This window comes from Pseudophryne corroboree, chromosome 8, assembly GCF_028390025.1.
Source record: "Pseudophryne corroboree isolate aPseCor3 chromosome 8, aPseCor3.hap2, whole genome shotgun sequence".
NCBI classification, from domain to species: Eukaryota; Metazoa; Chordata; class Amphibia; order Anura; family Myobatrachidae; genus Pseudophryne; species Pseudophryne corroboree.
Window position 1 is genome coordinate 480,463,557 of NC_086451.1, and position 27,189 is coordinate 480,490,745.

At 55.2% G+C, this 27,189-nt stretch overlaps 1 protein-coding gene across 4 annotated transcripts in view; it reads right to left on the minus strand.

Moving 5' to 3' along the window:
• Nucleotides 1-27,189, minus strand: part of ZNF711 (zinc finger protein 711) — a 126,469-nt gene that overhangs the window by 16,329 nt on the left and 82,951 nt on the right. For 2 of the 4 annotated variants that reach the window (XM_063938391.1, XM_063938392.1), the window contains exons 4-8: nt 14,677-14,835; nt 14,001-14,147; nt 13,787-13,924; nt 11,070-11,117; nt 1,874-2,014 (exon numbers count right to left, since the gene is read on the minus strand). In XM_063938391.1, the coding sequence (XP_063794461.1) occupies nt 1,874-2,014; nt 11,070-11,117; nt 13,787-13,924; nt 14,001-14,147; nt 14,677-14,835 (633 nt within the window). The remainder of the gene's footprint in view (nt 1-1,873; nt 2,015-11,069; nt 11,118-13,786; nt 13,925-14,000; nt 14,148-14,676; nt 14,836-27,189) is intronic. The other 2 variants (XM_063938394.1, XM_063938395.1) reach the window with 2 other exon arrangements.

A 27,189-nucleotide genomic window follows, 5' to 3' on the forward strand; every position in this document is an offset into this window, starting at 1 on the left:
TGATTTGGGCATTTGGTAATTTGGAGAATGTATAGAAACTGGTTGCATTGTGATATATACAACACCTGTTATAGTATGAAAGTGGAAACTGCTCTATAGGGGGCCGCACAGGTTAGAATAAATCTTTAGAGCGGCAGCGAGCATGTAGGGATGGGATGCTGGCTGAACTTTATAAAGGAGAAATCACTTACAAGGCATGTTTTTGCCTTGTGATTGCCCATTTAAAAAAATATCCGGTATTTGCATGTGTGGGCTACATGCAGAAGCAGCCAGTAACTGAGCATCTGGGTAACACCATGCTGCACTGCAGGGGGCAGATGTAACATGTGCAGAGAGTTAGGTGTGAGAGGGGCATGTCCTAGCTCAGAGTTACATTGCAGTGTTATAATAAAGCTGCCCAGCATGTGTGGACTACATGCAGAAGCAGCCAGTAACTGAGCACCTGGGTAACACCATGCCGCACTGCAGGGGGCAGATGTAACATGTGCAGAGAGTTAGGTGTGGGAGGGGTCAGAGCTACATTGCAGTGTGAGAATAAAGCTGCACAGCATGTGTGGGCTACATGCAGAAGCAGCCAGTAACTGAGCACCTGGGTAACACCATGCCGCACTGCAGGGGGGCAGATGTAACATGTGCAGAGAGTTAGGTGTGGGAGGGGAGTATCCTAGCTCAGAGCTACATTGCAGTGTGAGAATAAAGCTGTCCAGCATGTGTGGGCTACATGCAGAAGCAGACAGTAATTGAGCACCTGGGTAACACCATGCTACACTGCAGGGGGTGGATGTAACATGTGCAGAGTGTTAGGTGTGGGGGGGGTCAGAGCTACATTGCAGTGTGAGAATAAAGCTGCACAGCATGTGTGGGCTACATGCAGAAGCAGCCAGTAACTGAGCATCTGGGTAACACCATGCTGCACTGCAGGGGGCAGATGTAACATGTGCAGAGAGTTAGGTGTGAGAGGGGCATGTCCTAGCTCAGAGTTACATTGCAGTGTTATAATAAAGCTGCCCAGCATGTGTGGACTACATGCAGAAGCAGCCAGTAACTGAGCACCTGGGTAACACCATGCCGCACTGCAGGGGGCAGATGTAACATGTGCAGAGAGTTAGGTGTGAGAGGGGCATGTCCTAGCTCAGAGTTACATTGCAGTGTTATAATAAAGCTGCCCAGCATGTGTGGACTACATGCAGAAGCAGCCAGTAACTGAGCACCTGGGTAACACCATGCCGCACTGCAGGGGGCAGATGTAACATGTGCAGAGAGTTAGGTGTGGGAGGGGTGTGTCCTAGCTCAGATCTACATTGCAGTGTGAGAATAAGGCTGCACAGCATGTTGGGCTACATGCAGAATCAGCCAGTATTTACCCTGCATGAAAACATAAAACATGTATTTCCCCCCTTGCATGGTTCGTTCAGGTGCAGTTACTCCTCTACACTCCATTCTGAATCAGCGCTACCATGAGGCAAATCGTTACGTATTGAATAAAGAGACCAATAACAGTAATAATTCTGTTATGGGGGAATTATAATTTTATTACTGTATTACGGAGCAAAGGCATTGTTTTATTTTGTGGCGTCTTCTATGTTGGTGGTTTTGCCTTAGCAATTCCGGAGTTTTCAACTAACATATTATTTTAGGGTGCAACATATTTCTAGGATTATTCTACTAACACAAATATTCTCGGGTGGGGAATTCTGCATGACTGCGCTGTACGAGTGGGAAATTCTGCAGGCCTGCGCTGTATGGGTGGGAAATTCCGCATGCCTGCGCTGTATGGGTGGGAAATTACGTGTGACTGTGCTGCCCGGGATATCTGCGTGACTGTGCTGTATGGGTGGGAAATTCCGTGTGACTGCCCTGTAACACACATTACCTGTCTGCCATTGCCTGGCGTCGCCTCTCCTCCTCTTCTTGGCTCTCTGTTTGAGCGTCCTGCTGGTGGTGATGCTGTCACAGATCTGTAGGTACTGCGTGGCCGTTCCGTTCTTATTCTCCAGCCGGGATTCCACGTTTCCTGAGGGAGGAACAGATCAGATAATACGGATCTGGATTCCAGAGACAATGGTGGACAATGCACACCGCTCTCTGCTCTGTAGCTAAGGGAGTGACATGCAGACACTGGGGAGGGAGCTGAAGGGTCATATGCATCATGCCGCCCAAATGCAGGTCTCTACCCTGACTGCTAGCGGTGGGGTCAGCCAGTCACTCTGTGGCTGTGAGCTCTAGAACAGCCATGTGCATCTTACTGAGCAGTAAATGTAGGATACAGATAGCCGTATATATATCACCACAACCACCTTTACTTATAATGAGAACATACAGGAACATGACAGGACAGGAATGTCCTTTCAGGGATGAAGTTGTTGTTTCTCTTTAGGGAATTCCTCTCCCGTGGGAGAAGCATAAGTAAGTTCCCAGCACAAGGGGAATGTATATGAGGCTGGAGCATAAAGCACATGAAATGCCAATGTCCCATAGGAGGCGCTATACCCCAGCGTTCAGTGTCACCCAACAGATCTAACATCCGTATACAAATCCCGTCATGTTATACTACAGCCAGACTTTACTGCCCCCGGCCCCCGGCCCCCAACACTGACCGGATCATCCTTCACTGCGACCGCACACATCAGTGGCAATAATGACTGAGATCCAGTTCTGAGGCCTCCTGGAGTCCTGTTCTAGGCTGCCGACTGCCCGATACCAGATGTGTTATCCCAGCATCAGGCTCAGACAGGACCATGTGCCGCTCTCACATGCTGCCGACTGCCCGGTACCCGGATGTGTTATCCCAGCATCAGGCTCAGACAGGACCATGTGCCGCTCTCACATGCTGCCGACTGCCCGGTACCTGGATGTGATATCCCAGCATCAGGCTCAGACAGGACCATGTGCTGCTCTCACATGCTGCTGACTGCCCGGTACCCAAATGTGTTATCCCAGCATCAGGCTCAGACAGGACCATGTGCCGCTCTCACATGCTGCCGACTGCCCGGTACCCAAATGTGTTATCCCAGCATCAGGCCCAGACAGGACCATGTACCGCTCTCACATGCTGCCGACTGCCCGGTACCCGGATGTGATATCCCAGCATCAGGCTCAGACAGGACCATGTGCCGCTCTCACATGCTGCCGACTGCCCGGTACCAGATGTGTTATCCCAGCATCAGGCTCAGACAGGACCATGTGCCGCTCTCACATGCTGCCGACTGCCCGGTACCAGATGTGTTATCCCAGCATCAGGCTCAGACAGGACCATGTGCCGCTCTCACATGCTGCCGACTGCCCGGTACCCGGATGTGATATCCCAGCATCAGGCTCAGACAGGACCATGTGCCGCTCTCACATGCTGCCGACTGCCCGGTACCTGGATGTGATATCCCAGCATCAGGCTCAGACAGGACCATGGGCCGCTCTCACATGCTGCCGACTGCCCGGTACCCGGATGTGATATCCCAGCATCAGGCTCAGACAGGACCATGTGCCGCTCTCACATGCTGCCGACTGCCCGGTACCCGGATGTGATATCCCAGCATCAGGCTAAGACAGGACCATGTGCCGCTCTCACATGCTGCCGACTGCCCGGTACCCAAATGTGTTATCCCAGCATCAGGCTCAGACAGGACCATGTGCCGCTCTCACATGCTGCCGACTGCCCGGTACCCAAATGTGTTATCCCAGCATCAGGCCCAGACAGGACCATGTGCCGCTCTCACATGCTGCCGACTGCCCGGTACCAGATGTGTTATCCCAGCATCAGGCTCAGACAGGACCATGTGCCGCTCTCACATGCTGCCGACTGCCCGGTACCAGATGTGTTATCCCAGCATCAGGCTCAGACAGGACCATGTGCCGCTCTCACATGCTGCCGACTGCCCGGTACCCAAATGTGTTATCCCAGCATCAGGCTTAGACAGGACCATGTGCCGCTCTCACATGCTGCCGACTGCCCGGTACAGATGTGTTATCCCAGCATCAGGCTCAGACAGGACCATGTGCCGCTCTCACATGCTGCCGACTGCCCGGTACCAGATGTGTTATCCCAGCATCAGGCTCAGACAGGACCATGTGCCGCTCTCACATGCTGCCGACTGCCCGGTACCCGGATGTGATATCCCAGCATCAGGCTCAGACAGGACCATGTGCCGCTCTCACATGCTGCCGACTGCCCGATACCAGATGTGTTATCCCAGCATCAGGCTCAGACAGGACCATGTGCCGCTCTCACATGCTGCCGACTGCCCGGTACCCAAATGTGTTATCCCAGCATCAGGCTCAGACAGGACCATGTGCCGCTCTCACATGCTGCCGACTGCCCGGTACCCGGATGTGATATCCCAGCATCAGGCTCAGACAGGACCATGTGCCGCTCTCACATGCTGCCGACTGCCCGGTACCCAAATGTGTTATCCCAGCATCAGGCTCAGACAGGACCATGTGCCGCTCTCACATGCTGCCGACTGCCCGGTACCCAAATGTGTTATCCCAGCATCAGGCCCAGACAGGACCATGTACCGCTCTCACATGCTGCCGACTGCCCGGTACCCGGATGTGATATCCCAGCATCAGGCTCAGACAGGACCATGTGCCGCTCTCACATGCTGCCGACTGCCCGGTACCAGATGTGTTATCCCAGCATCAGGCTCAGACAGGACCATGTGCCGCTCTCACATGCTGCCGACTGCCCGGTACCAGATGTGTTATCCCAGCATCAGGCTCAGACAGGACCATGTGCCGCTCTCACATGCTGCCGACTGCCCGGTACCAGATGTGTTATCCCAGCATCAGGCTCAGACAGGACCATGTGCCGCTCTCACATGCTGCCGACTGCCCGGTACCCGGATGTGATATCCCAGCATCAGGCTCAGACAGGACCATGTGCCGCTCTCACATGCTGCCGACTGCCCGGTACCTGGATGTGATATCCCAGCATCAGGCTCAGACAGGACCATGGGCCGCTCTCACATGCTGCCGACTGCCCGGTACCCGGATGTGATATCCCAGCATCAGGCTCAGACAGGACCATGTGCCGCTCTCACATGCTGCCGACTGCCCGGTACCCAAATGTGTTATCCCAGCATCAGGCTCAGACAGGACCATGTGCCGCTCTCACATGCTGCCGACTGCCCGGTACCCAAATGTGTTATCCCAGCATCAGGCCCAGACAGGACCATGTGCCGCTCTCACATGCTGCCGACTGCCCGGTACCAGATGTGTTATCCCAGCATCAGGCTCAGACAGGACCATGTGCCGCTCTCACATGCTGCCGACTGCCCGGTACCAGATGTGTTATCCCAGCATCAGGCTCAGACAGGACCATGTGCCGCTCTCACATGCTGCCGACTGCCCGGTACCCAAATGTGTTATCCCAGCATCAGGCTTAGACAGGACCATGTGCCGCTCTCACATGCTGCCGACTGCCCGGTACAGATGTGTTATCCCAGCATCAGGCTCAGACAGGACCATGTGCCGCTCTCACATGCTGCCGACTGCCCGGTACCAGATGTGTTATCCCAGCATCAGGCTCAGACAGGACCATGTGCCGCTCTCACATGCTGCCGACTGCCCGGTACCAGATGTGTTATCCCAGCATCAGGCTTAGACAGGACCATGTGCCGCTCTCACATGCTGCCGACTGCCCGGTACCCAAATGTGTTATCCCAGCATCAGGCTTAGACAGGACCATGGGCCGCTCTCACATGCTGCCGACTGCCCGGTACCTGGATGTGATATCCCAGCATCAGGCTCAGACAGGACCATGGGCCGCTCTCACATGCTGCCGACTGCCCGGTACCCGGATGTGATATCCCAGCATCAGGCTAAGACAGGACCATGTGCCGCTCTCACATGCTGCCGACTGCCCGGTACCCAAATGTGTTATCCCAGCATCAGGCTCAGACAGGACCATGTGCCGCTCTCACATGCTGCCGACTGCCCGGTACCCAAATGTGTTATCCCAGCATCAGGCCCAGACAGGACCATGTACCGCTCTCACATGCTGCCGACTGCCCGGTACCAGATGTGTTATCCCAGCATCAGGCTCAGACAGGACCATGTGCCGCTCTCACATGCTGCCGACTGCCCGGTACCAGATGTGTTATCCCAGCATCAGGCTCAGACAGGACCATGTGCCGCTCTCACATGCTGCCGACTGCCCGGTACCAGATGTGTTATCCCAGCATCAGGCTCAGACAGGACCATGTGCCGCTCTCACATGCTGCCGACTGCCCGGTACCCGGATGTGATATCCCAGCATCAGGCTCAGACAGGACCATGTGCCGCTCTCACATGCTGCCGACTGCCCGGTACCTGGATGTGATATCCCAGCATCAGGCTCAGACAGGACCATGGGCCGCTCTCACATGCTGCCGACTGCCCGGTACCCGGATGTGATATCCCAGCATCAGGCTCAGACAGGACCATGTGCCGCTCTCACATGCTGCCGACTGCCCGGTACCCAAATGTGTTATCCCAGCATCAGGCTCAGACAGGACCATGTGCCGCTCTCACATGCTGCCGACTGCCCGGTACCCAAATGTGTTATCTCAGCATCAGGCCCAGACAGGACCATGTGCCGCTCTCACATGCTGCCGACTGCCCGGTACCAGATGTGTTATCCCAGCATCAGGCTCAGACAGGACCATGTGCCGCTCTCACATGCTGCCGACTGCCCGGTACCCGGATGTGTTATCCCAGCATCAGGCCCAGACAGGACCATGTGCCGCTCTCACATGCTGCCGACTGCCCGGTACCTGGATGTGTTATCCCAGCATCAGGCTCAGACAGGACCATGTGCCGCTCTCACATGCTGCCGACTGCCCGGTACCTGGATGTGATATCCCAGCATCAGGCTTAGACAGGACCATGTGCCGCTCTCACATGCTGCCGACTGCCCGGTACCCAAATGTGTTATCCCAGCATCAGGCTTAGACAGGACCATGTGCCGCTCTCACATGCTGCCGACTGCCCGGTACCAGATGTGTTATCCCAGCATCAGGCTTAGACAGGACCATGTGCCGCTCTCACATGCTGCCGACTGCCCGGTACCCAAATGTGTTATCCCAGCATCAGGCTTAGACAGGACCATGGGCCGCTCTCACATGCTGCCGACTGCCCGGTACCCGGATGTGATATCCCAGCATCAGGCTCAGACAGGACCATGGGCCGCTCTCACATGCTGCCGACTGCCCGGTACCCGGATGTGATATCCCAGCATCAGGCTAAGACAGGACCATGTGCCGCTCTCACATGCTGCCGACTGCCCGGTACCCAAATGTGTTATCCCAGCATCAGGCTCAGACAGGACCATGTGCCGCTCTCACATGCTGCCGACTGCCCGGTACCCAAATGTGTTATCCCAGCATCAGGCTTAGACAGGACCATGTGCCGCTCTCACATGCTGCCGACTGCCCGGTACAGATGTGTTATCCCAGCATCAGGCTCAGACAGGACCATGTGCCGCTCTCACATGCTGCCGACTGCCCGGTACCAGATGTGTTATCCCAGCATCAGGCTCAGACAGGACCATGTGCCGCTCTCACATGCTGCCGACTGCCCGGTACCAGATGTGTTATCCCAGCATCAGGCTTAGACAGGACCATGTGCCGCTCTCACATGCTGCCGACTGCCCGGTACCCAAATGTGTTATCCCAGCATCAGGCTTAGACAGGACCATGGGCCGCTCTCACATGCTGCCGACTGCCCGGTACCTGGATGTGATATCCCAGCATCAGGCTCAGACAGGACCATGGGCCGCTCTCACATGCTGCCGACTGCCCGGTACCCGGATGTGATATCCCAGCATCAGGCTAAGACAGGACCATGTGCCGCTCTCACATGCTGCCGACTGCCCGGTACCCAAATGTGTTATCCCAGCATCAGGCTCAGACAGGACCATGTGCCGCTCTCACATGCTGCCGACTGCCCGGTACCCAAATGTGTTATCCCAGCATCAGGCCCAGACAGGACCATGTACCGCTCTCACATGCTGCCGACTGCCCGGTACCAGATGTGTTATCCCAGCATCAGGCTCAGACAGGACCATGTGCCGCTCTCACATGCTGCCGACTGCCCGGTACCAGATGTGTTATCCCAGCATCAGGCTCAGACAGGACCATGTGCCGCTCTCACATGCTGCCGACTGCCCGGTACCAGATGTGTTATCCCAGCATCAGGCTCAGACAGGACCATGTGCCGCTCTCACATGCTGCCGACTGCCCGGTACCCGGATGTGATATCCCAGCATCAGGCTCAGACAGGACCATGTGCCGCTCTCACATGCTGCCGACTGCCCGGTACCTGGATGTGATATCCCAGCATCAGGCTCAGACAGGACCATGGGCCGCTCTCACATGCTGCCGACTGCCCGGTACCCGGATGTGATATCCCAGCATCAGGCTCAGACAGGACCATGTGCCGCTCTCACATGCTGCCGACTGCCCGGTACCCAAATGTGTTATCCCAGCATCAGGCTCAGACAGGACCATGTGCCGCTCTCACATGCTGCCGACTGCCCGGTACCCAAATGTGTTATCTCAGCATCAGGCCCAGACAGGACCATGTGCCGCTCTCACATGCTGCCGACTGCCCGGTACCAGATGTGTTATCCCAGCATCAGGCTCAGACAGGACCATGTGCCGCTCTCACATGCTGCCGACTGCCCGGTACCAGATGTGTTATCCCAGCATCAGGCTTAGACAGGACCATGTGCCGCTCTCACATGCTGCCGACTGCCCGGTACCCAAATGTGTTATCCCAGCATCAGGCTTAGACAGGACCATGTGCCGCTCTCACATGCTGCCGACTGCCCGGTACCAGATGTGTTATCCCAGCATCAGGCTTAGACAGGACCATGTGCCGCTCTCACATGCTGCCGACTGCCCGGTACCCAAATGTGTTATCCCAGCATCAGGCTTAGACAGGACCATGGGCCGCTCTCACATGCTGCCGACTGCCCGGTACCCGGATGTGATATCCCAGCATCAGGCTCAGACAGGACCATGGGCCGCTCTCACATGCTGCCGACTGCCCGGTACCCGGATGTGATATCCCAGCATCAGGCTAAGACAGGACCATGTGCCGCTCTCACATGCTGCCGACTGCCCGGTACCCAAATGTGTTATCCCAGCATCAGGCTCAGACAGGACCATGTGCCGCTCTCACATGCTGCCGACTGCCCGGTACCCAAATGTGTTATCCCAGCATCAGGCCCAGACAGGACCATGTACCGCTCTCACATGCTGCCGACTGCCCGGTACCAGATGTGTTATCCCAGCATCAGGCTCAGACAGGACCATGTGCCGCTCTCACATGCTACCGACTGCCCGGTACCAGATGTGTTATCCCAGCATCAGGCTCAGACAGGACCATGTGCCGCTCTCACATGCTGCCGACTGCCCGGTACCCGGATGTGATATCCCAGCATCAGGCTCAGACAGGACCATGTGCCGCTCTCACATGCTGCCGACTGCCCGGTACCCGGATGTGATATCCCAGCATCAGGCTCAGACAGGACCATGTGCCGCTCTCACATGCTGCCGACTGCCCGGTACCCGGATGTGATATCCCAGCATCAGGCTCAGACAGGACCATGTGCCGCTCTCACATGCTGCCGACTGCCCGGTACCCGGATGTGATATCCCAGCATCAGGCTCAGACAGGACCATGTACCGCTCTCACATGCTGCCGACAGCCCGGTACCAGATGTGTTATCCCAGCATCAGGCTCAGACAGGACCATGTGCCGCTCTCACATGCTGCCGACTGCCCGGTACCCGGATGTGATATCCCAGCATCAGGCTCAGACAGGACCATGTGCCGCTCTCACATGCTGCCGACTGCCCGGTACCTGGATGTGATATCCCAGCATCAGGCTCAGACAGGACCATGGGCTGCTCTCACATGCTGCCGACTGCCCGGTACCCGGATGTGTTATCCCAGCATCAGGCTTAGACAGGACCATGTGCCGCTCTCACATGCTGCCGACTGCCCGGTACCAGATGTGTTATCCCAGCATCAGGCTCAGACAGGACCATGTGCCGCTCTCACATGCTGCCGACTGCCCGGTACCCAAATGTGTTATCCCAGCATCAGGCTTAGACAGGACCATGTGCCGCTCTCACATGCTGCCGACTGCCCGGTACCAGATGTGTTATCCCAGCATCAGGCTCAGACAGGACCATGTGCCGCTCTCACATGCTGCCGACTGCCCGGTACCAGATGTGTTATCCCAGCATCAGGCTCAGACAGGACCATGTGCCGCTCTCACATGCTGCCGACTGCCCGGTACCCAAATGTGTTATCCCAGCATCAGGCTTAGACAGGACCATGTGCCGCTCTCACATGCTGCCGACTGCCCGGTACAGATGTGTTATCCCAGCATCAGGCTCAGACAGGACCATGTACCGCTCTCACATGCTGCCGACTGCCCGGTACCCGGATGTGTTATCCCAGCATCAGGCTCAGACAGGACCATGTGCCGCTCTCCCATGCTGCCGACTGCCCGGTACCCGGATGTGTTATCCCAGCATCAGGCTCAGACAGGACCATGTGCCGCTCTCACATGCTGCCGACAGCCCGGTACCCAAATGTGATATCCCAGCATCAGGCTTAGACAGGACCATGTGCCGTTCTCACATGCTGCCGACTGCCCGGTACCCGGATGTGATATCCCAGCATCAGGCTCAGACAGGACCATGTGCCGTTCTCACATGCTGCCGACTGCCCGGTACCCGGATGTGATATCCCAGCATCAGGCTTAGACAGGACCATGTGCCGTTCTCACATGCTGCCGACTGCCCGGTACCCGGATGTGATATCCCAGCATCAGGCTCAGACAGGACCATGTGCCGCTCTCACATGCTGCCGACTGCCCGGTACCCAGATGTGATATCCCAGCATCAGGCTCAGACAGGACCATGTGCCGTTCTCACATGCTGCCGACTGCCCGGTACCAGATGTGTTATCCCAGCATCAGGCTCAGACAGGACCATGTGCCGCTGTTACGTAGGAGTGGGGAAGGATGAAAGTAACAGGACATGCAGGGATAAGATATTTGGGTATCTGGGTTCGTACCAGTTTCTTGCCAGTCTCCATATTTTCTTGGGATCTCTCTCTCTTCTCCTAGGGTACAACAAGAAATGATTACACATATGAATAAAGGGAGTGAAGTGTACAGTGCAGGAGACATTGGAGTGAAGCGTAGAGTGCAGGAGACATTGGAGTGAGTACCAACATAACAAATGATTTGTGTGCAGATTTCGCGCACGGCCTCTGTATAAGCCGAAACAAGCAACATAGCCGGATACAGAACCTCCATGGGGGGGTCCCTATCTAACCGCGTGCTCCGGGACCTGGTAACACATCAGATGGATTTACGCAGTGCTGCAAGTACTGTAATTGGTGAAATGAATTAACTATTCCCTATAGTAGGGGGTGAGTGAACAGACCCCAATATGTTGTCACAACCACTAGAAAGAGTGGGAATGGCCCCTTAAATCGCCACCTTCATGGCCCAATCTCGTCTCAGGATTCTACATGGACTGAAGAGTTCCTTATACAAGGAGTTTGGAGAAGAGAAGGGAAAGGGGGGACACGATAGAGACTGTCACATATACCAAGGGTTTTACCAAGGTACAGGAGGGAGACATTCCTCACAGGGAGAGAAATATTAGACCACGAGGACATGACAGAGACTGGAAAGGGTAGTGGAAAAGTGGAACAGCCTCCCAGTAGAGGTGGTAGAGGCTAAGGGGATCATTCCGAGTTGTTAGCTCACTAGCTGCTTTTAGCAGCCGTGCAAACGCTAAGCCGCCTCCCACTGGGAGTGTATTTTAGCTCAGCAGAAGAGCAAACGAAAGGATCGCAGAGCGGCTACGAAAAAATATTGTGCAGTTTCAGAGTAGCTCCAGACCTACTCAGCGCTTGCGATCACTTCAGACTGTCCAGTTCCTGTTTTGACGTCACGAACACGCCCTGCGTTCGCCCAGCCACGCCTGCGTTTTTCCTGCCACGCCTGCGTTTTTCCACACACTCCCTAAAAACGGTCAGTTGACACCCAGAAACGCCCTCTTCCTGTCAATCACTGTGCGGCCAGCAGTGCGACTGAAAAGCTTCGCCAGACCTTGTGTAAAACTACATCAGCCGTTGTGAAAGTACATCGCGCGTGAGCATTGCGCCGCATGCGCAGTAGTGCCGTTTTTTTGCATCATCGCTGCGCAGCGAACATTTTCAGCTAGCGATGAACTCGGAATGACCCCCTAAGACAGTACAGGCATTTAGACATGCTTGGGATAGACATAAGGATCTCCTTACGGAGACCTAAGCATCTAATAGGTTTGAGGTTACCAAAAGGTTAAACAAAATGTCAGACTAGATGGGCCAATGGTCCTTATCTGCTGCATCCTGCCTTATATGTTAGTTTATTGCTCTGTGTTGTTCCTATAATACGTCAACTTACATTTCCTGCACTTATGATGTCACATTCCACCGCTACCATGTATATTCCCTGTACGGTGCTGCTAACGCTATGTGGTACCTTAAAAATAAATGGTAATATTAATAATATTACTAGCCCCTGTAGAGTGTAAGTCTGCGAGCAGGGCCCTCCTACCTCTGTTATTACCCAGTCTTGTTTTATTACAGTTTTGTTCCCAATTGTAAAGCGCAACTGAATGTGCTGGCGCTATATAAGTAATTGATAATAAACTTTCAGTAATCACAGCAAACTGGGGTCTTTGTTGGCACTGGTGCAATCTAAAAAAAAATATACCAATAAAAAATAATAAAATCACATTTCCGGGGCTCACTGTAAGTCTACACCACTGCAGCGCAGGAAAGAGTTCTGCCGCTATCTTGGGGATGTCCTCTGTGTCGGGTTGGTGCGCCTGCACCTCGGATCCTTCTCAATCCCTAATGTAAGAGAAACTTTATCGTCTGAGGCGTGTATTAAGAGCAGACACTGTGACATCACCACCCTACAATGAGTCACGTGACCAGTGGGTGGGGCTAACGACGACGGCAGGATCACGTAACATATATACTAGGAAAAACAAGGCAAATGGTTTCTTGCGTTGAGACTTCCTGCGCTCTGATCGTTTGAGAACATTCGCTCCGGCGATGACAAGCCTACAGGTTCACTAAATCCAATTTATTGAAAATTAGATTCCAAACACAATGAAATGATTTCTACCGAGTAACAGACCTTTAACAGGATAAATTCGCTTTACACTGATTTCCATCTTTTCCCTGAGTCGCTCGTATAAGGGAAACTGTGAGCAGAGGTATCAGTGGATACAAGGTCACCGAGTGTCAGCTCTTTGGACGGTAGTATGAACTGACTCCATCAATTATCAGTTTAGAGTTCTAACCCTGTCACAGCGCTCAACCCTTAATTAAGCTGGTTACACACTACCATGCAACCGTCATTCCTGTGTCACCAATCCCAGAACACATGATGTAGGGGGGAATTCAGAGTTGATCGCAGCAGCAAATTTGTTAGCAGTTGGGCAAAACCATGTGCACTGCAGGTGGGGCAGATGTAACATGTGCAGAGAGAGTTAGATTTGGGTGGGTTATACTGTTTCTGTGCAGGGTAAATACTGGCTGCTTTATTTTTACACTGCAATTTAGATTTCAGTTTGAACACACCCCACCCAAATATAACTCTCTCTGCACATGTTACAACTGCCCCACCTGCACTGCACATGGTTTTGCCCAACTGCTAACAAATTTGCTGCTGCGATCAACTCTGAATTAGGCCCATAGAGCGCACACACAATGCAATCACTCACCGTACGCAGCGGCCCAGGCGACGGGGACAAATGTTTTGCTTAAGCCGGAATCTTCTGCCTGAGCATCTGGAAGAGACGCAGCTTCTTCCTCCCCTACGATGACCTCCATGTAAACCTCATCCGCTATTTCAGCGCAGCCTGGAAAACATTTGGGGGTCATTGGCTTCCACAACGAAGCTGACGCCACTCGGCGATACAGATAATATTTCATTACCAATATCTTCGTCTTCCTGAGAAGAGTCTTTAACCGTCATGTAAACCATCTTCTCTCTCTGTATTCTCCCCAGACCGCTTTGTTCCAGGACTCCAGCGACGGGGTGTCCGTTGTGGAAGTCGCTTTCTGTAACTATTTCTGTTCCCCCTGGCAGATGACACAATGGCGCAGACCTCAGGTGTTGTGCATGTCATCCAATGAAGATACAACATTCCGATGGTGTGCACTTACTCACTGAGCAGTGCTGAGGAGCTGCGCAGGTGCAGACCGTCCTCCTCCCGTTTTGTCTAGCAATGTACTAAATAACTGCTCTATATATTTTTTCAGCTGACACAACCATGGGCCGACTTTCACAGAAATATGGCAGCGTGCTATGAGCAACTTTTGAACTTTTTTTTTTTAAGTTCAGTTCCACATAGCCGTCACGCCATAGACATAAACACTAGAAACAATTAACAAGCAAAACACATTTGACATAGTATTCTGTTTTCGTATGGACCCAGTGAATCGGAGTTTGCAGCGCAGTACAGGAGAGGACGCGGCGGATAGTTGCGGGGAGGCACTGAGGAAAGATTTCCGGAGACAACAGTCTGCATTCAGTATAAACATATTCAAAACGACTAAAAGACCACACAGCGTTACACACACAGAAGGAGACACTTGTGCTTGTACTGACCTATTTCCACATCATCATCAGCCTCCGCTTTGAATATGTAAACTTTAATCACCTCTGAACCAAACCCATCTTCCTTAGAGGCGTCCCCGTGGGAAATCTCAGTGCTAATCTTTAGAGGAGTGCTGCCGATGCGTTCCAGCTTGTCTCCGACGTCATCTACTGAATTAAACAGAGAGGTTTCACTAATTAGACAGAGGGAACGTTGCTGGAGAAGGGTAGATGAGAAGTGTCTTCTCCCTCATTTGCCGCATGATGTGGGGGGAAAGCAGCACCTGGCCCAGTAATACGCAGAGCAAGCAGAACTGGGGGTACTTGTAACAGCGTAACGAAAAACATCGGGTGTGGATTAAAATATCGACAATATACAGTCAACAGGTCGACACCAGATGTTCGACAGTTTGTTGGTCGGCAGGCTCAACAGAGCGACAAACCCCTACCCCTCCGCCAAGTGCCTAATCTTATCCCTCCACCAAGTGCCTAACCCTCACCCTCCACCAAGTGCCTAACCCTCACCCTCCACCAAGTGCCTAACCCTCACCCTCCACCAAGTGCCTAATCCTCACCCTCCACCAAGTGCCTAATCCTCACCCTCCACAAAGTGCCTAACCCTCACCCTCCACCAAGTGCCTAACCCTCACCCTCCCCCTAGTGCCTAATCCTAACCCTCCACCAAGTGCCTAACCCTCACCCTCCACCAAGTGCCTAACACTAACCCTCCACCAAGTGCCTAACCCTCACCCTCCACCAAGTGCCTAACCCTCACCCTCCACCAAGTGCCTAACCCTCACCCTCCACCAAGTGCCTAACTCTAACCCTCACCCTCCACCAAGTGCCTAACACTAACCCTCCACCAAGTGCCTAACCCTCACCCTCCACCAAGTGCCTAACCCTCACCCTCCACCAAGTGCCTAACCCTCACCCTCCACCAAGTGCCTAACTCTAACCCTCACCCTCCACCAAGTGCCTAACCCTCACCCTCCACCAAGTGCCTAACCCTCACCCTCCACCAAGTGCCTAACCCTCACCCTCCACCAAGTGCCTAACCCTAACCCTCCACCAAGTGCCTAACCCTCTCCCTCCACCAAGTGCCTAACTCTAACCCTCCCCCTCGTGCCTAATCCTAACCCTCCACCAAGTGCCTAATCTTATCCCTCCACCAAGTGCCTAATCCTCACCCTCCACCAAGTTCCTTACCCTCTCCCTCCACCAAGTGGCTAACTCTAACCCTCCACCAAGTGCCTAATCTTATCCCTCCACCAAGTGCCTAATCCTCACCCTCCACCAAGTGCCTAATCCTCACCCTCCACAAAGTGCCTAACCCTCACCCTCCACCAAGTGCCTAACCCTCACCCTCCCCCTAGTGCCTAATCCTAACCCTCCACCAAGTGCCTAACCCTCACCCTCCACCAAGTGCCTAACACTAACCCTCCACCAAGTGCCTAACCCTCACCCTCCACCAAGTGCCTAACCCTCACCCTCCACCAAGTGCCTAACCCTCACCCTCCACCAAGTGCCTAACTCTAACCCTCACCCTCCACCAAGTGCCTAACACTAACCCTCCACCAAGTGCCTAACCCTCACCCTCCACCAAGTGCCTAACCCTCACCCTCCACCAAGTGCCTAACCCTCACCCTCCACCAAGTGCCTAACTCTAACCCTCACCCTCCACCAAGTGCCTAACCCTCACCCTCCACCAAGTGCCTAACCCTCACCCTCCACCAAGTGCCTAACCCTCACCCTCCACCAAGTGCCTAACCCTAACCCTCCACCAAGTGCCTAACCCTCTCCCTCCACCAAGTGCCTAACTCTAACCCTCCCCCTCGTGCCTAATCCTAACCCTCCACCAAGTGCCTAATCTTATCCCTCCACCAAGTGCCTAATCCTCACCCTCCACCAAGTTCCTTACCCTCTCCCTCCACCAAGTGGCTAACTCTAACCCTCCACCAAGTGCCTAATCTTATCCCTCCACCAAGCGCCTACTCCTCACCCTCCGCCAATTGCCTAACCCTCACCCTCCACCAAGTGCCTAACTCTAACCCTCCACCAAGTGCCTTACCCTCACCCTCGAAGTGCCTAACGTTAACACTCACCCTCCACCAAGTGCCTAACCCTCACCCTCCACCAAGTGCCTAACCCTAACCTTCCACCAAGTGCCTAACCCTCACCCTCCACCAAGTGCCTAACTCTAACCCTCCACCAAGTGCCTAACCCTCACCCTCCACCAAGTGCCTAACCCTCACCCTCCAAGTGCCTAACCCTCACCCTCCACCAAGTGCCTAATCTTATCCCTCCACCAAGTGCCTACTCCTCACCCTCCACCAATTGCCTAATCTTATCCCTCCACCAAGTGCCTTACCCTCACCCTCCAAGTGCCTAACGTTAACACTCACCCTCCACCAAGTGCCTAACCCTCACCCTCCACCAAGTGCCTAACCCTAACCTTCCACCAAGTGCCTAACCCTCACCCTCCACCAAGTGCCTAACTCTAACCCTCCACCAAGTGCCTAACCCTCACCCTCCACCAAGTGCCTAACCCTCACCCTCCACCAAGTGCCTAATCTTATCCCTCCGCCAATTGCCTAATCTTATCCCTCCACTAAGTGCCTACTCCTCACCCTCCACCAAGTGCCTCTCCACCAAGTGCCTAACCCTCCACCAAGTGCCTTACCCTCACCCTCCACCAAGTGCCTAACGCTAACCCTCACCATCCACCAAGTGCCTAACTCTAACCCACTCTCCACCAAGTGCCTAACTCGAACCCTCCACCAAGTGCCTAACCCTCTATTAAGTGCCTAACCCTCACCCTCCACCAAGTTCCTTACCCTCTCCCTCCACCAAGTGCCTAACCCTCACCCCCCACCAATTGCCTAATCTTATCCCTCCACCAAGTGCCTACTCCTCACCCTCCGCCAATTGCCTAACCCTCACCCTCCACCAAGTGCCTAACTCTAACCCTCCACCAAGTGCCTTACCCTCATCCTCCAAGTGCCTAACGCTAACCCTCACCCTCCACCAAGTGCCTGACCCTAACCCTCCACCAAGTGCCTAACCCTCACCCTCCACCAAGTGCCTAACTCTAACCCTCCACCAAGTGCCTAACCCTCACCCTCCACCAAGTGCCTAACCCTCACCCTCCACCAAGTGCCTAACTCTCACCCTCCACCAAGTGCCTAACTCTAACCCTCCACCAAGTGCCTAACCCTCACCCTCCACCAAGTGCCTAACCCTCACCCTCCACCAAGTGCCTAACCCTCACCCTCCACCAAGTGCCTAACTCTAACCCTCCACCAAGTGCCTTACCCTCATCCTCCAAGTGCCTAACGCTAACCCTCACCCTCCACCAAGTGCCTGACCCTAACCCTCCACCAAGTGCCTAACCCTCACCCTCCACCAAGTGCCTAACTCTAACCCTCCACCAAGTGCCTAACCCTCACCCTCCACCAAGTGCCTAACCCTCACCCTCCACCAAGTGCCTAACCCTCACCCTCCACCAAGTGCCTAACCCTAACCCTCCACCAAGTGCCTTACCCTCACCCTCCACCAAGTTCCTAACGCTAACCCTCACCCTCCACCAACTGCCTTACCCTCACCCTCCACCAAGTGCCTAACTCTAACCCTCACCCTCCAAGTGCCTAACCCTCACCCTCCACCAAGTGCCTAACCCTCACCCTCCACCAAGTGCCTTACCCTCACCCTCCACCAAGTGCCTAACCCTCACCCTCCGCCAATTGCCTAACCCTCACCCTCCACCAAGTGCCTAACCCTCACCCTCCACCAAGTGCCTAATCTTATCCCTCCACCAAGTGCCTACTCCTCACCCTCCACCAATTGCCTAACCCTCACCCTCCACCAAGTGCCTAACTCTAACCCTCCACCAAGTGCCTTACCCTCACCCTCCACCAAGTGCCTAACGCTAACCCTCACCCTCCACCAAGTGCCTAACCCTCACGCTCTACCAAGTGCCTAACCCTCACCCTCCACCAAGTGCCTAACCCTAACCCTCCACCAAGTGCCTAACCCTCACCCTCCACCAAGTGCCTAACCCTCACCCTCCACCAAGTGCCTAACCCTCACCCTCCGCCAATTGCCTAACCCTCACCCTCCACCAAGTGCCTAACCCTCACCCTCCACCAAGTGCCTAATCTTATCCCTCCACTAAGTGCCTACTCCTCACCCTCCACCAAGTGCCTAACCCTCACCCTCCACCAAGTGCTCTCCACCAAGTGCCTAACCCTAACCCTCTACCAAGTGCCTTACCCTCACCCTCCACCAAGTTCCTAACGCTAACCCTCACCCTCCACCAAGTGCCTTACCCTCACCCTCCACCAAGTGCCTAACTCTAACCCTCAACCTCCAAGTGCCTAACCCTCACCCTCCACCAAGTGCCTTACCCTCACCCTCCACCAAGTGCCTAACCCTCACCCTCCACCAAGTGCCTAACCCTCACCCTCCACCAAGTGCCTAACCCTCACCCTCCACCAAGTGCCAAACCCTAACCCTCCACCAAGTGCCTTACCCTCACCCTCCACCAAGTTCCTAACGCTAACCCTCACCCTCCACCAACTGCCTTACCCTCACCCTCCACCAAGTGCCTAACTCTAACCCTCACCCTCCAAGTGCCTAACCCTCACCCTCCACCAAGTGCCTAACCCTCACCCTCCACCAAGTGCCTTACCCTCACCCTCCACCAAGTGCCTAACCCTCACCCTCCGCCAATTGCCTAACCCTCACCCTCCACCAAGTGCCTAACCCTCACCCTCCACCAAGTGCCTAATCTTATCCCTCCACCAAGTGCCTACTCCTCACCCTCCACCAATTGCCTAACCCTCACCCTCCACCAAGTGCCTAACTCTAACCCTCCACCAAGTGCCTTACCCTCACCCTCCACCAAGTGCCTAACGCTAACCCTCACCCTCCACCAAGTGCCTAACCCTCACGCTCTACCAAGTGCCTAACCCTCACCCTCCACCAAGTGCCTAACCCTAACCCTCCACCAAGTGCCTAACCCTCACCCTCCACCAAGTGCCTAACCCTCACCCTCCACCAAGTGCCTAACCCTCACCCTCCGCCAATTGCCTAACCCTCACCCTCCACCAAGTGCCTAACCCTCACCCTCCACCAAGTGCATAATCTTATCCCTCCACTAAGTGCCTACTCCTCACCCTCCAAGTGCCTAACCCTCACCCTCCACCAAGTGCTCTCCACCAAGTGCCTAACCCTAACCCTCTACCAAGTGCCTTACCCTCACCCTCCACCAAGTTCCTAACGCTAACCCTCACCCTCCACCAAGTGCCTTACCCTCACCCTCCACCAAGTGCCTAACTCTAACCCTCAACCTCCAAGTGCCTAACCCTCACCCTCCACCAAGTGCCTAACCCTCACCCTCCACCAAGTGCCTTACCCTCACCCTCCACCAAGTGCCTAACCCTCACCCTCCGCCAATTGCCTAACCCTCACCCTCCACCAAGTGCCTAACCCTCACCCTCCACCAAGTGCCTAATCTTATCCCTCCACCAAGTGCCTAACCCTCACCCTCCACCAAGTGCCTAACCCTCCACCAAGTGCCTTACCCTCACCCTCCACCAAGTGCCTAACCCTCACGCTCTACCAAGTGCCTAACCCTCACCCTCCACCAAGTGCCTAACCCTAACCCTCCACCAAGTGCCTAACCCTCACCCTCCACCAAGTGCCTAACCCTCACCCTCCACCAAGTGCCTAACCCTCACCCTCCGCCAATTGCCTAACCCTCACCCTCCACCAAGTGCCTAACCCTCACCCTCCACCAAGTGCCTAATCTTATCCCTCCACTAAGTGCCTACTCCTCACCCTCCACCAAGTGCCTAACCCTCACCCTCCACCAAGTGCCTAACTCTAACCCTCCACCAAGTGCCTAACCCTCACCCTCCACCAAGTGCCTAACCCTCACCCTCCACCAAGTGCCTAATCTTATCCCTCCGCCAATTGCCTAATCTTATCCCTCCACTAAGTGCCTACTCCTCACCCTCCACCAAGTGCCTCTCCACCAAGTGCCTAACCCTCCACCAAGTGCCTTACCCTCACCCTCCACCAAGTGCCTAACGCTAACCCTCACCCTCCACCAAGTGCCTAACTCTAACCCTCACCCTCCAAGTGCTTAACCCTCACCCTCCACCAAGTGCCTAACTCTAACCCACTCTCCACCAAGTGCCTAACTCGAACCCTCCACCAAGTGCCTAACCCTCCATTAAGTGCCTAACCCTCACCCTCCACCAAGTTCCTTACCCTCTCCCTCCACCAAGTGCCTGACCCTCACCCCCCACCAATTGCCTAATCTTATCCCTCCACCAAGTGCCTACTCCTCACCCTCCGCCAATTGCCTAACCCTCACCCTCCACCAAGTGCCTAACTCTAACCCTCCACCAAGTGCCTAACCCTCACCCTCCACCAAGTGCCTAACTCTCACCCTCCACCAAGTGCCTAACTCTAACCCTCCACCAAGTGCCTAACCCTCACCCTCCACCAAGTGCCTAACCCTCACCCTCCACCAAGTGCCTAACCCTCACCCTCCGCCAATTGCCTAACCCTCACCCTCCACCAAGTGCCTAACCCTCACCCTCCACCAAGTGCCTAATCTTATCCATCCACTAAGTGCCTACTCCTCACCCTCCACCAAGTGCCTAACCCTCACCCTCCACCAAGTGCTCTCCACCAAGTGCCTAACCCTAACCCTCCACCAAGTGCCTTACCCTCACCCTCCACCAAGTTCCTAACGCTAACCCTCACCCTCCACCAACTGCCTTACCCTCACCCTCCACCAAGTGCCTAACTCTAACCCTCACCCTCCAAGTGCCTAACCCTCACCCTCCACCAAGTGCCTTACCCTCACCCTCCACCAAGTGCCTAACCCTCACCCTCCGCCAATTGCCTAACCCTCACCCTCCACCAAGTGCCTAACCCTCACCCTCCACCAAGTGCCTAATCTTATCCCTCCACCAAGTGCCTACTCCTCACCCTCCACCAATTGCCTAACCCTCACCCTCCACCAAGTGCCTAACTCTAACCCTCCACCAAGTGCCTTACCCTCACCCTCCACCAAGTGCCTAACGCTAACCCTCACCCTCCACCAAGTGCCTAACCCTCACGCTCTACCAAGTGCCTAACCCTCACCCTCCACCAAGTGCCAAACCCTAACCCTCCACCAAGTGCCTAACCCTCACCCTCCACCAAGTGCCTAACCCTCACCCTCCACCAAGTGCCTAACCCTCACCCTCCGCCAATTGCCTAACCCTCACCCTCCACCAAGTGCCTAACCCTCACCCTCCACCAAGTGCCTAATCTTATCCCTCCACTAAGTGCCTACTCCTCACCCTCCACCAATTGCCTAACCCTCACCCTCCACCAAGTGCTCTCCACCAAGTGCCTAACCCTAACCCTCTACCAAGTGCCTTACCCTCACCCTCCACCAAGTTCCTAACGCTAACCCTCACCCTCCACCAAGTGCCTTACACTCACCCTCCACCAAGTGCCTAACTCTAACCCTCAACCTCCAAGTGCCTAACCCTCACCCTCAACCAAGTGCCTAACCCTCACCCTCCACCAAGTGCCTTACCCTCACCCTCCACCAAGTGCCTAACCCTCACCCTCCGCCAATTGCCTAACCCTCACCCTCCACCAAGTGCCTAACCCTCACCCTCCACCAAGTGCCTAATCTTATCCCTCCACCAAGTGCCTACTCCTCACCCTCCACCAATTGCCTAACCCTCACCCTCCACCAAGTGCCTAACTCTAACCCTCCACCAAGTGCCTTACCCTCACCCTCCACCAAGTGCCTAACGCTAACCCTCACCCTCCACCAAGTGCCTAACTCTCACGCTCTACCAAGTGCCTAACCCTCACCCTCCACCAAGTGCCTAACCCTAACCCTCCACCAAGTGCCTAACACTCACCCTCCACCAAGTGCCTAACCCTAACCCTAAACCAAGTGTCTTACCCTCACCCTCCACCAAGTGCCTAACGCTAACCCTCACCCTCCACCAAGTGCCTTACCCTCACCCTCCACCAAGTGCCTAACTCTAACCCTCCACCAAGTGCCTAATCCTCACCCTCCACCAAGTGCCTAACCCTCACCCTCCACCAAGTGCCTACTCCTCGCCCTCCGCCAAATGCCTAACCCTAACCCTCCACCAAGTGCCTTACCCTCACCCTCCACCAAGTGCCTTACCCTCATCCTCCACCAAGTGCCTAACTCTAACCCTCACCCTCCACCAAGTGCCTAACCCTCACCCTCCACCAAGTGCCTAACCCTCACCCTCCACCAAGTGCCTAACCCTCAACCAAGTGCCTTACCCTCACCCTTCACCAAGTGCCTTACCCTCACCCTTCACCAAGTGCCTAACCCTCACCCTCCACCAAGTGCCTAACCCTCCACCAAGTGCCTTACCCTCACCCTCCACCAAGTGCCTAACCCTCACGCTCTACCAAGTGCCTAACCCTCACCCTCCACCAAGTGCCTAACCCTAACCCTCCACCAATTGCCTAACCCTCACCCTCCACCAAGTGCCTAACCCTCACCCTCCGCCAATTGCCTAACCCTCACCCTCCACCAAGTGCCTAACCCTCACCCTCCACCAAGTGCCTAATCTTATCCCTCCACTAAGTGCCTACTCCTCACCCTCCACCAAGTGCCTAACCCTCACCCTCCACCAAGTGCCTAACTCTAACCCTACACCAAGTGCCTAACCCTCACCCTCCACCAAGTGCCTAACCCTCACCCTCCACCAAGTGCCTAATCTTATCCCTCCGCCAATTGCCTAATCTTATCCCTCCACTAAGTGCCTACTCCTCACCCTCCACCAAGTGCCTCTCCACCAAGTGCCTAACCCTCCACCAAGTGCCTTACCCTCACCCTCCACCAAGTGCCTAACGCTAACCCTCACCCTCCACCAAGTGCCTAACTCTAACCCTCACCCTCCAAGTGCTTAACCCTCACCCTCCACCAAGTGCCTAACTCTAACCCACTCTCCACCAAGTGCCTAACTCGAACCCTCCACCAAGTGCCTAACCCTCCATTAAGTGCCTAACCCTCACCCTCCACCAAGTTCCTTACCCTCTCCCTCCACCAAGTGCCTGACCCTCACCCCCCACCAATTGCCTAATCTTATCCCTCCACCAAGTGCCTACTCCTCACCCTCCGCCAATTGCCTAACCCTCACCCTCCACCAAGTGCCTAACCCTCACCCTCCACCAAGTGCCTAACTCTCACCCTCCACCAAGTGCCTAACTCTAACCCTCCACCAAGTGCCTAACCCTCACCCTCCACCAAGTGCCTAACCCTCACCCTCCACCAAGTGCCTAACCCTCACCCTCCGCCAATTGCCTAACCCTCACCCTCCACCAAGTGCCTAACCCTCACCCTCCACCAAGTGCCTAATCTTATCCATCCACTAAGTGCCTACTCCTCACCCTCCACCAAGTGCCTAACCCTCACCCTCCACCAAGTGCTCTCCACCAAGTGCCTAACCCTAACCCTCCACCAAGTGCCTTACCCTCACCCTCCACCAAGTTCCTAACGCTAACCCTCACCCTCCACCAACTGCCTTACCCTCACCCTCCACCAAGTGCCTAACTCTAACCCTCACCCTCCAAGTGCCTAACCCTCACCCTCCACCAAGTGCCTAACCCTCACTCTCCACCAAGTGCCTACTCCTCACCCTCCACCAATTGCCTAACCCTCACCCTCCACCAAGTGCCTAACTCTAACCCTCCACCAAGTGCCTTACCCTCACCCTCCACCAAGTGCCTAACGCTAACCCTCACCCTCCACCAAGTGCCTAACCCTCACGCTCTACCAAGTGCCTAACCCTCACCCTCCACCAAGTGCCTAACCCTAACCCTCCACCAAGTGCCTAACCCTCACCCTCCACCAAGTGCCTAACCCTCACCCTCCACCAAGTGCCTAACCCTCACCCTCTGCCAATTGCCTAACCCTCACCCTCCACCAAGTGCCTAACCCTCACCCTCCACCAAGTGCCTAATCTTATCCCTCCACTAAGTGCCTACTCCTCACCCTCCACCAAGTGCCTAACCCTCACCCTCCACCAAGTGCTCTCCACCAAGTGCCTAACCCTAACCCTCTACCAAGTGCCTTACCCTCACCCTCCACCAAGTTCCTAACGCTAACCCTCACCCTCCACCAAGTGCCTTACCATCACCCTCCACCAAGTGCCTAACTCTAACCCTCAACCTCCAAGTGCCTAACCCTCACCCTCCACCAAGTGCCTAACCCTCACCCTCCACCAAGTGCCTAACGCTAACCCTCACCCTCCACCAAGTGCCTAACTCTCACGCTCTACCAAGTGCCTAACCCTCACCCTCCACCAAGTGCCTAACCCTAACCCTCCACCAAGTGCCTAACACTCACCCTCCACCAAGTGCCTAACCCTAACCCTAAACCAAGTGTCTTACCCCCACCCTCCACCAAGTGCCTAACGCTAACCCTCACCCTCCACCAAGTGCCTTACCCTCACCCTCCACCAAGTGCCTAACTCTAACCCTCCACCAAGTGCCTAATCCTCACCCTCCACCAAGTGCCTAACCCTCACCCTCCACCAAGTGCCTACTCCTCGCCATCCGCCAAATGCCTAACCCTAACCCTCCACCAAGTGCCTTACCCTCACCCTCCACCAAGTGCCTTACCCTCATCCTCCACCAAGTGCCTAACTCTAACCCTCACCCTCCACCAAGTGCCTAACCCTCACCCTCCACCAAGTGCCTAACCCTCACCCTCCACCAAGTGCCTAACCCACAACCAAGTGCCTTACCCTCACCCTTCACCAAGTGCCTTACCCTCACCCTTCACCAAGTGCCTAACCCTCACCCTCCACCAAGTGCCTAACCCTCCACCAAGTGCCTTACCCTCACGCTCTACCAAGTGCCTAACCCTCACCCTCCACCAAGTGCCTAACCCTAACCCTCCACCAAGTGCCTAACCCTCACCCTCCACCAAGTGCCTAACCCTCACCCTCCACCAAGTGCCTAACCCTCACCCTCCGCCAATTGCCTAACCCTAACCCTCCACCAAGTGCCTAACCCTCACCCTCCACCAAGTGCCTAACCTTATCCCTCCACTAAGTGCCTACTCCTCACCCTCCACCAAGTGCCTAACCCTCACCCTCCACCAAGTGCCTTACCCTCACCCTCCACCAAGTGCCTAACCCTCACCCTCCACCAAGTGCCTAACCCTCACCCTCCACCAAGTGCCTAACCCTCCACCAAGTGCCTTACCCTCACCCTTCACCAAGTGCCTAACCCTCACCCTTCACCAAGTGCCTAACCCTTCACCAAGTGCCTAACTATATCCCTCACCCTCCACCAAGTGCCTAACTCTAACCCTCACCCTCCACCAAGTGCCTAACCCTCACCCTCCACCAAGTGCCTAATCTTATCCCTCCACTAAGTGCCTACTCCTCACCCTCCAAGTGCCTAACCCTCACCCTCCACCAAGTGCTCTCCACCAAGTGCCTAACCCTAACCCTCTACCAAGTGCCTTACCCTCACCCTCCACCAAGTTCCTAACGCTAACCCTCACCCTCCACCAAGTGCCTTACCCTCACCCTCCACCAAGTGCCTAACTCTAACCCTCAACCTCCAAGTGCCTAACCCTCACCCTCCACCAAGTGCCTAACCCTCACCCTCCACCAAGTGCCTTACCCTCACCCTCCAAGTGCCTAACCCTCACCCTCCACCAAGTGCCTAACCCTCACCCTCCACCAAGTGCCTAACCCTCACCCTCCGCCAATTGCCTTACCCTCACCCTCCACCAAGTGCCTAACCCTCACCCTCCACCAAGTGCCTTACCCTCACCCTCCACCAAGTGCCTAACCCTCACCCTCCACCAAGTGCCTTACCCTCACCCTCCACCAAGTGCCTAACCCTCACCCTCCACCAAGTGCCTAACCCTCACCCTCCACCAAGTGCCTAACCCTCACCCTCCACCAAGTGCCTAACCCTCACCCTCCACCAAGTGCCTAATCTTATCCCTCCACCAAGTGCCTACTCCTCACCCTCCCCCAATTGCCTAACCCTCACCCTCCACCAAGTGCCTAACTCTAACCCTCCACCAAGTGCCTTACCCTCACCCTCCACCAAGTGCCTAACGCTAACCCTCACCCTCCACCAAGTGCCTAACTCTCACGCTCTACCAAGTGCCTAACCCTCTCCCTCCACCAAGTGCCTAACCCTAACCCTCCACCAAGTGCCTAACCCTCACCCTCCACCAAGTGCCTAACCCTAACCCTAAACCAAGTGTCTTACCCTCACCCTCCACCAAGTGCCTAACGCTAACCCTCACCCTCCACCAAGTGCCTAACCCTCACCCTCCACCAAGTGCCTAACTCTAACCCTCCAAGTGCCTAATCCTCACCCTCCACCAAGTGCCTAACCCTCACCCTCCACCAAGTGCCTACTCCTCGCCCTCCGCCAAATGCCTAACCCTAACCCTCCACCAAGTGCCTTACCCTCACCCTCCACCAAGTG